General features: G+C 61.2%; 1 protein-coding gene across 6 annotated transcripts; it reads right to left on the reverse strand.

Annotated features, from left to right (window-relative positions):
* Positions 1-1,667: 1,667 nt before the first annotated feature.
* On the reverse strand, positions 1,668-9,607 carry LOC118907352 (mas-related G-protein coupled receptor member F). Of its 6 annotated transcripts, none has more exons than XM_036875852.2 (4): positions 9,418-9,607; positions 6,592-6,640; positions 6,389-6,498; positions 1,668-3,519 (listed from the first exon to the last, which is right to left on the reverse strand). In XM_036875852.2, the coding sequence occupies exons 3-4, from the start codon at positions 6,434-6,436 to the stop codon at positions 2,536-2,538; spliced, it is 1,032 nt and encodes a 343-aa protein (XP_036731747.2). In that variant the 5' UTR covers positions 6,437-6,498; positions 6,592-6,640; positions 9,418-9,607; the 3' UTR covers positions 1,668-2,535. The 6 variants fall into 6 exon arrangements, with proteins under 6 accessions (XP_036731747.2, XP_036731748.2, XP_057362679.1 ...); XM_036875853.2 differs by lacking the exon at positions 9,418-9,607 and adding an exon at positions 8,297-8,314; XM_057506696.1 differs by lacking the exon at positions 9,418-9,607 and adding an exon at positions 7,113-7,129.
* Positions 9,608-14,707: the final 5,100 nt, after the last annotated feature.

Below are 14,707 nucleotides of genomic sequence, written 5' to 3' on the forward strand. Positions count from 1 at the left end.
CCACTTGGTCTCAGACGCCAGCAGCCTGGCATCAAGCGGGTCCCTCCTTCGCTCTCATCAGCTGTGGAATCCAGCAAGGCCTTTCTGTGCTGTCTTTGAGCTGTGATGGGCATGTCCTGTCTGCTCAACACGTCGTTCCTGAACCCTAACCCCATTGCTTTGCCGATGGGAAACACAAAGGTCAGAGGCTTGAGCTTGCAGGAGATAAGATGGCCACTGGGCCAGGGACTTGGGGCAATGACAGGGGCTCCACTGCCCTTGGACGGGAACCCCATTTGTGAGCCTGGCTTCCTCAGTGGGCATGAACAGACCCTACCTCGGAGCCCTGCTGTGAAGACTAAATAGATCCATAGGGGGCGCTCTCAGACTGGGCCCACTGCACATAGTAGGTCCTCCATAAATGGCAGTCATGGCCCTGACCACCAGCGCTTGGGTGTTGCTGATACCGTGAACGTCCCTCCCGGTAGCTGCTGCCCGGTGCCTAATGGGAGTGAGACCATTGCTATGGCTTTTGAGGAAACTGAGGCACGGCAAGCCCCGCGGCTGGGAGGTGGTGGCCCCTGCCTCCCTGGGGCTCCTCTTGAATTCCTGAGTTTGGCCCCATTTATGCCCTGCATTAGCTAAGAGTGTTTCTCCACCTGCTCATTACTGTAGACGGTTGTGATGGTAGAGGAAAGTCGGCCTTCATAACAGCCCACGTGACCGGGGTAGGGACCCCAGGGTTGTGCGTCCAACTCACGAGAGCATCGTTGACGGGAACGGTGGTTCTCACCCCCAAACGCTGCTGACCAGCAGTGGCCAGGAGAGAAGGGCCAGACCCCTGCTCCAGACAGGCTCAGGGTGGTCTGTGGTGCTCAGGCCCTTGGCCTCTGGCCTCTACCAAGCACCAGGGAAGAAGGGGGCTTGGGGGACACAGCTTGGCTGCCTTGGGGGCAGGATGGCAGCGGCTCCCTGGCCACTTTAATAATTAAACACCAAGGAGGGAGGGGCAGTGGTGGGGCCTGCAGCTTCTGCTGGTGTCTCTTCTGCATTGGCGTGGAAATGAGGGGTGCAGGGTGTGGATGGCGCCTGCAGGCACCCCCGGGGCCTGGGTGTGTGGAAAGGAGGCCTGTTCCCCAGGGAGACTGCAGTGATCCGCACCTGAGCAGGGTCCAGAGGCCCGGTTCCTGGGGTTCACCCCTCCCTCCCAGGCCTGGAGCCCACTAGAGGCAGATGTGGGTTCACAGGGGCCAGCCCTCCCTGACCTCCCGGCACTGGGAGTCGTGAAGGCTGCCCCCTCGATGATTCGGAGCCATTGCAGCAGGGAGCTCAGGGTGGAGGCCTGGCGGCAGCTCCTGGGAAAAAGGTGGACTCCAGGATTGGGGTTCACTAAGCGCTGGGGCTGCTTGAAGGCAGGGAAGTGGTCACAGAGCCTTCCCCCTGGCGCTGGTGGGTGGAAAGGGTATGGCCTCAGCCAACAGAGGACAGTGTGGCAGAGGAGTGCACACCCTACCAAGGACAGGGAGCCCCCAGAGGCGTGGACAGGCCAGCCCGGAGGGGGGCACAAGGCAGGTTGCATGGGGCTGGCTGCTGGCACGGACAGGCTGCCATGGGGCTCCAGCTGCCTGACAGCATACTCTCCGTGGGCACAGGACTATACAGGAAAGAGGACTGTAAGCTTTCCTCAGTGCAAGATACAAAAGGTTTATTGATATACATCTGTTGTCTCATAAAACTTCTGTTTGGCCACTGTGTTTGCAGGTGGGCTAGGGTGGCCAGCTAGAGCCAGTCCCCACTTTCGGGGGGTGCTGGAAGCCAGAGACGGCTCGGACAGTCTGCCGGATCCCTAGTCCCAGGCACAGAGCAGCTGGGGCACATGGCGAGCTCTGGAGACTGCGTCGGGAGGGCTGGCACGGAATCGGGACGGAGCGACCTACTGCACTGGCTGAGCGCCTTGGCCATCTCCAGCTGCTCTCCACAGCCAGATACTCCCTCCTTAAAGTCACCAAAAGCTTCGTCACCGGCAGGGATGCTGTTTGCAGAAAGCCCTGCTCCGGGGAGCACCGTTTTGTTCAGGTCCGCGTGCTCGCAGTGCCTTGAGGGGATGGAGCATGAAGACCAGGTGCCCTTCTGCTGGGGCAAAGCTGCTGGCCCTTCGGCAGCCATGCTGGCCGTGTCCCTTTCAAGGAGGGCTGATCAGAGGGGCAGGAGGCAGACAGGACTGGGCACACCCTTCTTCCCTGCCCAGCCTGGGTGGAGGAGGGGCCCCAACACCTGGCCCCCCACCGGGGTCGGCGTCTGTACAGTGGGTCACTGGAGGGGCAGCATGGCTGAGGGGGCCTGGCAGGGCCACAGGGTCTGTTTCCAGGTGTCTGCTCAGTCTCTCGGCCCCCCGTGGAGCCTCAGCCACAGAGGAGGAGGCGTGAACGGCTGGAAGCAGGCTTTTCTCCCTGCGTGCGGGCCCCAGGGGGCTGCTGAGCTCCTGTCCCTTGGCAAAGAGCCTCCAGAGGCCCTCAGCCGCCTGTGGCCCCTGCCTCGCCCCCAGGCGCTGGCCTCTCAGGAGGCATTTCCGGAGGGGCGCTGCATCTCCATGGTGACCGTGTTGGGGGTGCCGCCCCCGGGCTCTCCCAGCTCGGCGCCGTCTCGCAGGGCCCGCTGGAAGACCACCCTGAGGGGCTCCCAGAGCCGCTGCGACTTGTCCCTCCCGGCCAGGAAGTAGACAACGGGCTTGGCGCCGCAGTTGATACAGATGCACAGGTCGGTGACGTACTCGGGGAAGGGGGCCGGGATCTGGAAGACCCAGAAGAGGAACCAGTCAATGCCCAAGTAGATGGAGGACACCAGGAAGACCGAGACCATGGCCAGGACGATGTGGTTGAGCTTGGCGGAGCGCTGGCGCCGCCGGGCCCGGCATTCCACGTGCAGGATGAGCGCCAGGCAGGGCAGCACCATGAGCGGGCAGAAGACCAGGAAAAGCAGGATACCCAGGAAGGTGTCCATGTGCCTGCAGGCCAGCCGGGAGGCCTGGCGGCCCAGGAACACACAAAAGTAGTTGTGGATGCCGGTGACCAGGAGCGACAGGGTCCAGAGCAGGGTGCACACCACGGCCGACAGGCATTTGGGCCGACGGTGCCAGTACCAGGTGGGGAAGATGACCGACAGGCAGCGCTCCGAGCTGACGGCCGGCAGGAGGCTCACGCTGGTGACAAACGTGAGGAGCCCCAGGAACCTGCACACGGCGCGGACATAGTCGGCAAACGGGCCCAGGAAGCCCCCTGTGTTCAGGATGGAGAACACGGCCTTGTTGAAGAGGTAGCCGACATCGGCGCTGGCCAGGTGCAGAAAGTAGATGGAGAAGGGACTCCTCTTGATGGAGAAACCGAAAAACCAGAGGACCAGCCCGTTGCCCACCAGGCCGCACAGGCAGAGGAGCAGGAAGATGTAGTTGGTGAGCACAGGCGGCGGCAGCGCGGTGGTCTGCTCGGTGGTCAGGAAGCCGCGGCTGTAGAGCTCCGGGGCCTCGCTGGCGCCGGGACACATCTGTGTGGGCGTGGGGAGACGCCGGTGATGCTGGTCCTGATCACACACGCGCAGAGCCACTGGCTCTGGAGCAATTAACTGGCTCCTCCTAGAGCAGAAGACGCCCCCTCATCCCACACAGCACCCCTTCTCTGTGTGCCCGCCTGCAGGAGTGACAGTGAGACCAGCCAGTCCCTCATCAAGGCACCCGACTGCCCACCCGTCAGAACAGGCTCTCGGCAAAAACGTCATGTCATGCAAGATAAACAAAACCGCGGAACCTTTCTAGACTGAAGGAGACCGCCAAGGGCAGGGCTGTTATCCCAGGTATTACTGTGGGTCTAACAGTTGCTGCAAACACTGCTAGTGGGAAGAGCGGGGAGTGAGCAAGGGCTGCGTGTGACAGCGGTGCATCAGGGTTAGACGCTGGAGCAGGAAATGCACTGTGCTCTGTGCGGAGCTGTCTTTGTCCTCGGATTTGGGGGCGGAGGGCCTTGGTGTCTGTAGTCTGCTTTCAAAGAGTCCTAGGAAAGAAGATATGTGGCGAGAACTCTCCTGGGGCCAGGGGCTAACAGTCAGAGAGCCCGTGAAGGGTATGTGCTGTGCATCGCACTCTTCCTGCAAACTTTCTGTAGGCTTGGAACTTTTCATAAAACAACAAAATCTTTGTTAAAAAACTTAAGTCACCTGTAAGTTATAACTCCCAATGCCCCCCCCCCCAGTCCCCCACTACCCAACGTGTACCCTGGCCATAGCTGGCGCAGGGCCCTGTCCCACAGTGGGACTGAGAACCTGGGAAGTCAGAGGGGGGCCCCTGCTGGGCCACGGTGACCCGTTGGTTTCCAGATCCTGAGCCATCTGGCTCTGACCCAGGGGTGCCTGGGGAGGGGGAGACACTTCTGGTGGTGGCTATTTATGAAGCTGTGGGGAAGTACTTCACTATTTGAACAATTGGTCTGGCTGAGGTTCAGTCTTGCCTGTGGGGTCTGGGCTGGCTGGGCTGGCACTGCTGTCACCTGAAAGTGGGCCAGGGGCAAGAAACTGGTGGGTGGGGTGCGCGGTGGCAAACCGGAGAGAGCACGTATCCTGAGCACAGCGGGACGCCCTCTGCTCCAGCGCTGGGCAGAGTAGGGGGACTGGTCATCCTTTCCACCCTTGGTGGATTGTAATGTCAACTATCCTGATCTTGAAATGTTCACATTTAAAAAATATCGTATGGGCCAAACACCACACTTGGACAAGCTGGACTCAGTTCCCCCAGCCTCTCGAAGGCTGCCTGCCCAGAGCGTGGCCTTGTCCCTTCCCGCAGCCCCGGCAGGCATCACCAGCAGGTCCCAGCACCGTCCCCACGATCCTGGCCTGGGCCCCGCCCCTGTCCCTCCCTCAGTCCAGGGCTGGTTATCAGTTCCCATTGCCCGCAACTCTCCCTACCAAAATAACACAAATGGCAAGTGCCTCGAGGCAGGCATTCCGCCACCTTCCAGATGGCCCCAGGTCTGGCGGGAAGCTGGGTCTTGAAGGATTGTTCTCTGATCCTGACACTGCGTAGCAGAGGGAGGGACCTGCTGTCCTGGCTCGGGTCAAGGGGAATCTGCAAGCAGGCACCGGAGGGTGCCGGCCAAGCTTTGGGAGGCTCTGTGAGGTCAGGGCAGCACTTTAGGGGGGCCCTGTTCACCACCCACCCAGCACCTCCTTAGTTCATTTATTGGTCTGTCTTCCCTGTCAGCCCCCCAGTCCCTTAGCCTGCTCTTTACTCAGCCTGCCTGTTGGTGGCTCTGAGCGTGCCAGCCCACGAACGCTCCTCTCAGCTGGAGGCACACCTGCCGTCCAAATGGGTCCACGGACAGACAGGATGGGGCGGCTGGGGTGCATCTGACAGGTCGGATCACTCTGAGCCACTCACAGGCTGGAAAAAGTCTGCAATCCCCTCCTGGGCGTCGGAGCCAGAGGGTGATGAGTCACTGGGCGTGTAGCCACCATCCCCACCACAAACTGCCTTTAAAACTCCTGCTCTGGGGCCTGCCGCCCCGCTCCCCCACGGGCCCTGGGCTTCTGTCCCTCCTCCAGGGGTCTCTGGAGACCCCGTGCCAGCCTCAGCTCTGCCTCCTGAGGCTGCCGCTCCACAGCGATCACCACAGCACGAGGTGAAGGGCCGCAGGCGCGGTGGGAAATGGGGGGTGGGTGCTCAGGGCCGCGGGCAGTAGTCCAGGCTCTGCCCCGACCTCAGGGTTTACCCTGGTCACACCACCGTGCTGGTGTAAGCTTCAGTTTCCTCAAATGCGGGAGAGGTCAGCCTAGGTAACCTCAAGGGTTCTCCACCTTGACAGTGTTATGCCAAGGACCAGAAGGGAATTCTGGGGTTCTCAAGGGCCTCAGAGAAGTGTGGGGTCAGCAGGGAGGGCAGAGGCATGCATCAACCTGATGGGCTGTCAGAGTCTCGGCCTCAGCTGCTGCCCGGGGACCCAAGGTAAACTGTGGCCAACGGACCCCCACCTTGGGGTGGCCCAGAGCAGGGTGACACCAGGTCACCTTGGAGCTAGCTTCTCAGGGCCTCCTGGCGGGGCCTGGCTGTAGGTAATAGCTGACCACCCCACCCCACAGGGAAGACACTGAACGAGGCCTCTCAAGGCTGGTAACCGAAGCCCCCGGGCTCTGCATAGCACGGGATTCAAGGGTGTCCAGTGACGAGGACACTGGGGAGCCCAGGGACCCGCTAACCAGTGCCACACCACACAGCCCCCAGGGGCCCTGCTGCTGCCTGCCACCCCCAAGTGAGAGGGTGGGGCCTGGGTGGCCGAGCTATGGGGGGGCATCTGGGCCCCGGTGTAGCCCCTCCCGCCACCCCAGTCTGCAGAGCCCCTGCTGCCGGGAGCCGCCGGGCAGTGCTTGCCTTGTTCCTGGTGGTGGGGTGGGCGTCCCAGGAGCAGTTCCCAGCCATCTCCGAGCCTGCAGGTCCTGATTCTTCGGGCTTTGCTCGGCTCACCAGCCTGCACACCTCACCTGGCAGAGGCAGGAGGCTGCAGTTCCTCACCGCCTTCCGCTGAAGCCTCCTCCGCCTTCCAGACGCTTGTCCCAGCCTCCAAGGGCGCTCACCTTAGAGGAGAGGCTGACGGGCAGTCGTGTGGCTCCCTCGGAGGCAGGGCTGCAGGAGAGGCACAGGGACGGTCCTGCTGAGAGCAGGGCAGAGCGCCTCTGCATGCACCCGCCCCTGGGATCCTCACACCCCTGCGCTGGCACCCTAGGTACCCACTGTGCCTGCTGGGGAAGAAGCCCCCTCCTTCCCCCATCCTGCTTGGTCTGAGAGATTTCTGGAGCCAGACAGCTTCTGGAGGTACGTGTTTAAGTAGCCGCACACATGTCCTGGGCACCTCCTTTGTGCCCAGCTGGTGATGGGAAAGGGGTTTCCAGGAGTCAGGGAGGCTCTCTGGAGGGGGAAGCCTTTGGCGGCACCTCGTATTTATGACACGCCAAGGTGTCTGGTCTGTGCCCTCCAGGTAGCCTGCTCATCACCAGCACCATCGTTGGCACCATAAGCCCCAGGCAGTGAGTCCTGGCCAGGAGCCGGGCACTGTGCCAGCCGCCCTTCGCCCATCCTGCCTTTTTGTCCTCCCTACCAGCTGTGGGGCAGGTACGGCCCTTCGCCTGTGACGGGGGCACCGAGGCTCGGCGGGCTTGGTCACTTGCCCAGTGCACACACTGCCAGTGCTGCAGTCTTGCAGATTCATGTGTCCTCAAGACAAGAGGGCCTGCAGAGGCGGGGGATGCTGGAGGGAGCAAGCCAGGAGGCCTCCGTGGTGGCCACAGCTGGAAGAGGGGCCACTGCACTCAGCCAGGATCGCAGGTGGTGAGGCCTGGGAAGGGTGACAGCCCTGGGGGTGGTGTCACCTGGCCGGGCAGAGCTCCCTGGTCCACCTGCCCTGGGCCCACAGGCAAGCACCCATCCCTCCCACTGTGCAGTGGGGAAACTGGGGCTGTGAGCAGAGAAAAGGCCGTCGGGGCACGGTGGGAGCTGCAGGCTGCTGGGCCCCTCCTCTGCCGTGGCCTTAGCTTCATCGGCACCTGCCCCCTCCAGCCAGGGCAGGGCCAGGCAGGGCACGCAAGTGCTGGTCACCGGCCGGAAAGGGCGGCCATCTGAGTGCGCTGCCCACCCGCTGTTAATCCTCAGCCTCCCGTGAGCAATGCAAGTGGACGGGCACAGAGGGGTCAGCAGGCGGCCCCTGGCTCACTGGTGGCCTTGTCCCCTCCCAGCCCTTGGCCCGTGGAGTGGACAGCGCCGTGAGTTTGGGGGGCATCGGTGCGCGTGTGCCTGGCAGGAGAGTGACAGTGTGGGGCAAGCACGGGGGCCCTGGGTGGCTCTGTGTGGAGTGGGAGCCCTTGTGGGCGAGAACAAGAGTGCCCATTGGTAGGGCCCTTCAGGGTGTGCAGCCCACTTGGATGCCAGGAAGGGAGCACCTCTAGTGCCCCCCAGCTGTCTTGACTCCAGCTGGGTCGCTGCCCCGTTGCCATGGACAGGCCTCATGTGTCTGCAGACGCTGGGCCAGCCAGGTTCTCCCCATGCTTGCGCCTGCAGAGCTGCTGGCCTCACCCCATCCTTCCGGGCTCCAGGTATGCCCTCCCCACCTCCCCTGCTCCCACTGTCTCAGGGGCCCTTCCAGGTGCACCCCAGGGGTGTCCTGACAGCCTCGCCCTTCCCCTCAGTTGGGTAGACCCCCAACTACACAGATGCCCCCAAGGGCAGCTGGCCCCGGCCCAGGACACCAGGCTGGGGCTGCGCATGGAGTAGGGGCCTCAAGCCCACCTCTGCTGGATGAGGGTGTGCGTGGCGGCCCCAGGTGTCTCTGTGCCCTCCCGCCCTGCCATGAACAATCTGAAGAGCTACTGCACAGAGAGCCAGCAGCCTGTGGACCTCAGATGAGCCATGAAAAGACATGTGTGTGACATGTGTAGGGGCTGTGTGTGAGTGCGTGTGAGTGTGTGAGAGCACACGGGCTTCTCCGGTCATTGGGACCTGGCCATTGACGGAGGTAGCTTCTGCTGGAGCAGAAAAGAAAGCTACCAGCTCGGCTCGCTCCTGACCTCCCCTTCAACACACAAGCCCCAGGGTGGGCTCCAGGCCGCCTGCCTGCCTCCTCGGGCCCCCACCACGGGGCCCCCAAGGCCACCAGGTGAGGCTGTCCCCCGTCCCCCGGGGGCCTTGGCGGGAATTCCAGACTCAAGAGTCTGCAATCTGCCTTCCTGGCTGCCCTCCTTGGACCCGGGCCCGAGAGCCCTGGCCCTGGGCGCTCACGGCAGTCGCCCCCCACAGACACAGAGCCCGTGTTTCTCACTCCAGGCCTGCGACCCCTGCCCACAACGTGGCTTGAAGGGGCTCATCTGGGGGGAACGAGAGCATTCAGAGCCGCCCAGGAGTGGCCTCCATCCATCGAGAGGCACCCCGGCCTGGGGCAGGTGGGGCGGAGCGGCCAGCCCTGCAGCTGTCCAGCTGGGCCCTCCTGTGGCTGCTCAAGCTCAGCACCCCTGGAAGGGGGGCACTGTGTGTGCTTGAGAGCGGGGGCGCCCTTGGGATGCTGCCGGCTGGGGTGCCCTTCCTGCCCCTCCACAAAGCACACTCAGATGGGGGTGAGGGTCCGGGAGGACCGGGGGGAGCCCCCCCCGCAGGAGGCAGAACACCAGGGCCTGCCCCACAGCAGGGGCCCCCCCCTCCCCTGTGTCCCCGGGCCTCTCAGAGCCTCAGCAGTGATGCAGGAGGTCCCCCAGTGGGTATGAGCCCTGTCTGGGGGCTCTGGGCTCCTCCTTGGCCACGTGATTTCCGGGCTGCCTGCCCGGGGGCGCCCATCTCTGCCTCCTGCCCTGCCCGCCGGCCCTCCACAGCCCAGTCCTGGACACCCTCCCCCTGGGCCCCGGGCCCTGCGGAGCTACCTGCAGGGTCGTGCTCCTGGACTCCCCTTCTCGGCGGGCTCCTCCTGGGATGCTGGCCCACAGGGGCACCGGGCCGGTGCAGAGCGCTGCCCCAAGCCTCAGGAAACGGACGCAGAGGGGAGGAGAGCCCTCACCCTCCTGCCTGCTGGAGGAGACGCTTTGGGAGCAGAACCCGCCCCGAACCCAATTCCAGGCCCGGTGGGAGGGGAGGGAACAGGGCGGGGGAGGCGGGGGCGGAGGGGCTGAGCCGGGATGAGGCTTCAGGAAGGAATGCCCCGCTCAGGAGCCCCCCCAGGGCCCCGTGGGGACGCAGCTCCCCGCCTGGTGACGTCACATTGGCCCCAGCACCGCGGCCAGAGTCCCACTGCTGCCCGCCCTCGCATCCTGCAGCTCGCAGGGCTGCCCTGGAGAAGGAGTGCTGGGCTGCCCGCTCGCCTGTGCCCTCCATCTGCTCCCCCTGGGCATTTGGGGGTGTGCGGGCCCAGGAGGGTTAGGTCCCCACCGGTTGTTTAAATGTGTCCAGGGGTTGATGCAGAGAAGCCAGGAGACCGTGGGCGAGGCCCATGGAGCGGGTGGTGCAGGTCCACTGGGGGGAGGGTGTTGGCAGGGGGCAGTGATGCCCCCCAGTTGGCAGCGACGCCCCCCAGCTGGCACCCCGCTCCCCCACCCCTCCTTGGCATCTGCCAGAAGCCTGGGGCTTGCAGAACTAGGAATTCCCTCTTTCCAGCCCTAATAGCAATCAGATGGTGCAAGTGGAAAATCACAGGGCTCGCCCGGGCCTAGCAGGGGATTGGCGGGCCGTGGTGCCTGGTGTGCGCGCTCAGCGCGAGGGTGAGTCAGCGGCCCCCACCCAGTGAGCCCCCTCGGGGTCATGGGGCGCTGAGCCAAAGCCTGGGCCATGAGGTTGGGGGCGGTGAGGAGGGCCTTCCCGGGGAGTCACTCAGGAAGGCCCCCCTGCCCTGGGCCAACTTTCTCATGGCCCAGGGAGCCCAAGGGGATTCTGATCAGTGCTTTTCCTGCGGGAGCAAATGGTGCCCGGATGGGAGGCGGTGCCTCTGTGGGCATCTTCAGAGACCCCAGAAGCAGCCCTTCCCTGGCGCTGGCCCCTGGGAGGACCTGATGTCCTATCCAAGTGCAGACCTCAGAGCAGAGGGGGCAGCTGTACGCGGAGTCCTGCGTGGTCCAGCTAGTCTCTTGGGGCCTTTATTTTCAGGGAGGGGCAAGGGGGTGGACTCTGGATGCTGAGGCTGAGAGGCTGGGCAGGCGCTTGCAGCGCCCTCCCCTCCTCCCCAGGCCGGCCAGCTGGGGCCCAGCTGGGCTGCTTGTTTACATGGGGAGGCCTGGGGGAGGGGGGCAGGCCTGGGAGGCTGACTCCAGGCAAGTTCCAAGTGTAATTGCATTTGGACACTTAAAAGGAATTGTGTGAAGCGGGCAGTGGCTCTGAGGTCCACCACCTTATTTGGTATGGAAATTTGTTTCTTTCACTAATGAGGGGTGCTTGTAAGTGGGAAAGTCACCCTTTGCCTGGGCTTGGGGTGCCCCATTGCCACTGGTGTCCCTACCTGGGGTTGTGGGGGGCAGGCCTGCAGGCTGCTGGGGGCCCAAGAGGCTCCTGTGGCTGCTTCCGACCTTTTTTGACCCTGGACTTCTGTTTCCTCACCTGTCAGTGGGAGAGATGAATGGCTCATGGAGTTGCAGTGAGGAAGGGATCAGATTCTGGGTATAAAAGCTCTGCACCCCTCAGACACACCCTGCCCAGGGCCCAGTGTGTGGGCCTGGCGTCCTCCGCTCCCTCCCTCCCTCCCCTGCTCCCTGGTGAGGCTCAGGGCTCAGTCCCCAGGTGAGCGGTGAGCGGCCACACGCACACGCTGTTCCCACCCTCCTACCATCAGATGCCCTCCTCTGCCCCTCCTCTGCTGGCGGTTCCTGGGGTGGGAGACAGGTTTTGGCAGGTAGATAGGAGGCTGCCCTGAGGAGGTGAGGACGGAGCCCCCGGGGAAGCTGGCAGGGGTGAATACAGCACCGACACCTGCCGCCACAGAGATGAATCCTGCAGACTTTCTGCTGAGTACAAGGATCCAGACAAGACCACAAGGGGTGTGGTGCCACACCTGTGGCATGTCCAGAGCAAGCAAATCCGTGGAGACAGAAAGTGGACGAGTGGTCACCAGGAGGTCGGGGTGCTGAGGGGCGATGGCCAGCGGGTACAGGGTTTCCTTGGCAGGGGACAAAAACGTTCTATGATTGGCTGTGATAATGGTCACACACCTCTGCACATACACTAAAACCGATGAGCTGTACACTTCTAAAGGGCAAACTATTTGGTATGTGAATTTTATCTCCATAGACCCACTGAGAAAAAAAAACCAGCCCCTTAGAGCTGGAGTGGAAGGTGGGAGGGCATGGAGCAGAGGCATCACCAAATTCCACCCCCTCCCCTTGCTGCGGCTAGGGAACCCCCAGGACTGGGGCTGTAGAGTCAAAGCAGAGCCAGCCCCGGCTCAGGTCCTGGGGTCAGGGGTTTCTAACAGACACACGGAGTTACCCCTTGGGCTTCGGTTTCCTCATTCCTAGGATCCGGGCACCCTGCAGCACAGAACTTTATCTGTTTCACTCGTGCACAGACTCCCAGAACCGAGAACATGCCTGGCACACAGTAGGTGCTCAGTACGAACATGCTAAGTGAATCTGTTAAATGGGGGAGGCTGTGAGGATGAAATGATTGCTGTGGGGAAGTTGGGGTTCCTACGGCCAGGATCCTCACTGAACTTAAACCACCTGATGACGTAACTGGCCTGCTGCTAGGCTACCGCTTCCACACCTTTAGGCAATAAGCTATTACTGCACTATGTAGAGAGCTCGGCCCAGTGCTCTGGGCGGACGCAGAGACGCTAGTGCTCGACCTACACTGGAGAACAAGCCGGGTTTGAACGTTCTGCTGTCAGTTTCTTTGGTCACATTGAATTCATAGCGAACTTGCCTGGGGCTGAAACCCATTGGCAAGACAATTGGTGAAAGTCAGCAGGGTTCCTTGACCAAGGAAAAAGACAGGCTGCCCTTATGGGAGGGGTGCCTCAGCGGGCTGCCCCTGAGAATGGGGAGACAGTGGATCGTCCCCCAGTGGGTATGTGGTCTGAGGTGGCTTGCCTCCTAGAGGACTGGGCCCCACCCCAGGACTGGAGGCAAGGGGAGGTGACACCCAAGGCAGGAGGGGTGGCCCTTGGTATAGTAAGCAGAGCCTTTGAGAAGCAGAGTGCCCGGGAGGCAGCAGGGACCGTGGGTGTGGTCAGAGCAGGGTGAGGGCCAACGGGAAAAGCAAGACAGGATATTTGTAGTCAGAGCCATGTAACTACATGCAAGGAAACCCCCTACCAACACTGTGTGTTGAACATTAAGCTCTGGAGTCATTCTTCAGTGAGATCAGTTAATATTCCCCAGATAAAGAAGAGTAGCACATGATTTATTATGCTAATCATTTGTAACAATGTGTAAGATTCACTTTAGCATGCTAAAAGGCCCAAGCCTATGTGCTGTCTTTCCTCCTTCAGATCTGATGAGGTCATTTGCAAACTGAGCAACTAACTTAGCATGCAGACCCAGCTGTAGACGACATGGTAAAGGGCAGGAAGAATTCCATCTTAAAGATAAGATTGCATTTTAACACCCAGGAAGTTCAAGAGGCAGGGTTCTTTAGCAAGTAGACAACACCTCAGCCCACCTTGGGGGCTGGACAGGCGGCCTTTTGATGTGCTCTCGGACCAAGGCGCAGTGTCCCAGAGAGAAATCAAGGCAGGAAATCCCTTATGTTAAGTTAATTCTAAATATTCAGGGACCACTTAACAAGTCCACACCCCTAATATCCTCAACTGCCTATAAACCCCCTAGACAGAGCACCACCCTGGGCTCTCTTGTCCCCTCCTGGCATGAGCCGGGAGCCCTGTCCTGTCACTTTATCACTAAATAAAAGCCTGTTTCTTGCTCTCCTGCCTTGAGTGTTTGTGGAGCTCATTCTTCAGCTTTGTGAACAAGAACCCCGACATCAATGCGAGAGGAGGCAGCACGAGAGCGTGAGCTGCAAACCTCTGTGGATCCCCTGAGGAAGGAGATGGCATTGATACGAGAGCACCGGCAGCAAGGTGCCATTGGAGACGAGACGGCAATGCTGCCAGGTGCTCTGAAGGAGGAAGAGGCCATCAAGGAAAAAGACCAACTCCTGAAGGGAAGCACGGGTGGAGGTGGCACGAGAACGTCAGCTGCGAAGCATTGAGCTGAAGGTAAGAGACCTTCTGAAGACTGGCATTGCTGCGAGGCGCTGCAGCAGAGGAGGCACTCGGGGGAGGGGAGAGAAAGGTGCCATCAGCCCCAGAAATGGAGAAGCTGGGAAAGGATGAAGGGGTGGTGCCGGAGGCACTGGCCCCCCTGTATTGAAAGCACACCCAGTGGTTATAAAGAAAATAAAGCCCCAGCAGCTGAAAGTTCCCCAAGGAGAGGCCAGCCCCCTCCCCAGGTCGTGGAGCATGCTATGTGCTCCGCCCCTGTACTCAGGCTGAGCTGGGGGTGGGCGCTGTGGGACTTAGGGGTGGATGGAATTGTGCTGAATTGTGCTGTTGGGATCAGAGATGGGAAAGCTGTCTTCCCTGACAGCTCAGCCCGCCTTGAGGCAGCGATTACAAAATGCACCTCAGACCCCAGGGAGTCACTCCCTCCTCGATTGGCTTATGGCCAATCGTGCTGTGTGGCCCAATCCGGGTGATCTGCCCTCCTCTCCTGTTAGATGGCAGATGTATCCCGAGCTCCAAAAGGTGCTACGAGAGTAGGCATAAGAAATGCCATCTATAGTCCAGAGAATTATGGCCCAGATGAAAGATTTTCACTACTGGAGAGTGTTTATCCCGCACTTGGCACAAATTCTGAAGCCCTTATACCGGTTGGTACGAAAGGACATCTGGTGGGACTGGGATGAGACATGTGCATCTGCCTTTACTACAGCAAAATGGGCAGTCAAGGCTGTGAGAAACACACTCACTGGTCCAAATTCAATAAGTGGACATGGAGACAAAGAGAACAGCAGAGCGAGGCTTTGACGACGGTCCTGCAAGATCGGGTGTCTGGTGGGCAGGCACACCTGGGGAGTTTGGCGCCAGTAATTTATCTCCTAGTGCGCGAGTCCCTCCCCTGCTTCCTCATTGGCTGAGTACTACAGGGTTCACTCTCTTCCCAGGACGTCGCCTAAGCCAGTTATATCTTTCCTTTACATTTGTCTTAATTTTATTGGTAGGTTTAAAAACTC

The sequence above is a fragment of the Manis pentadactyla genome, chromosome 9 (assembly GCF_030020395.1).
Source record: "Manis pentadactyla isolate mManPen7 chromosome 9, mManPen7.hap1, whole genome shotgun sequence".
Classification (NCBI taxonomy): domain Eukaryota; kingdom Metazoa; phylum Chordata; class Mammalia; order Pholidota; family Manidae; genus Manis; species Manis pentadactyla.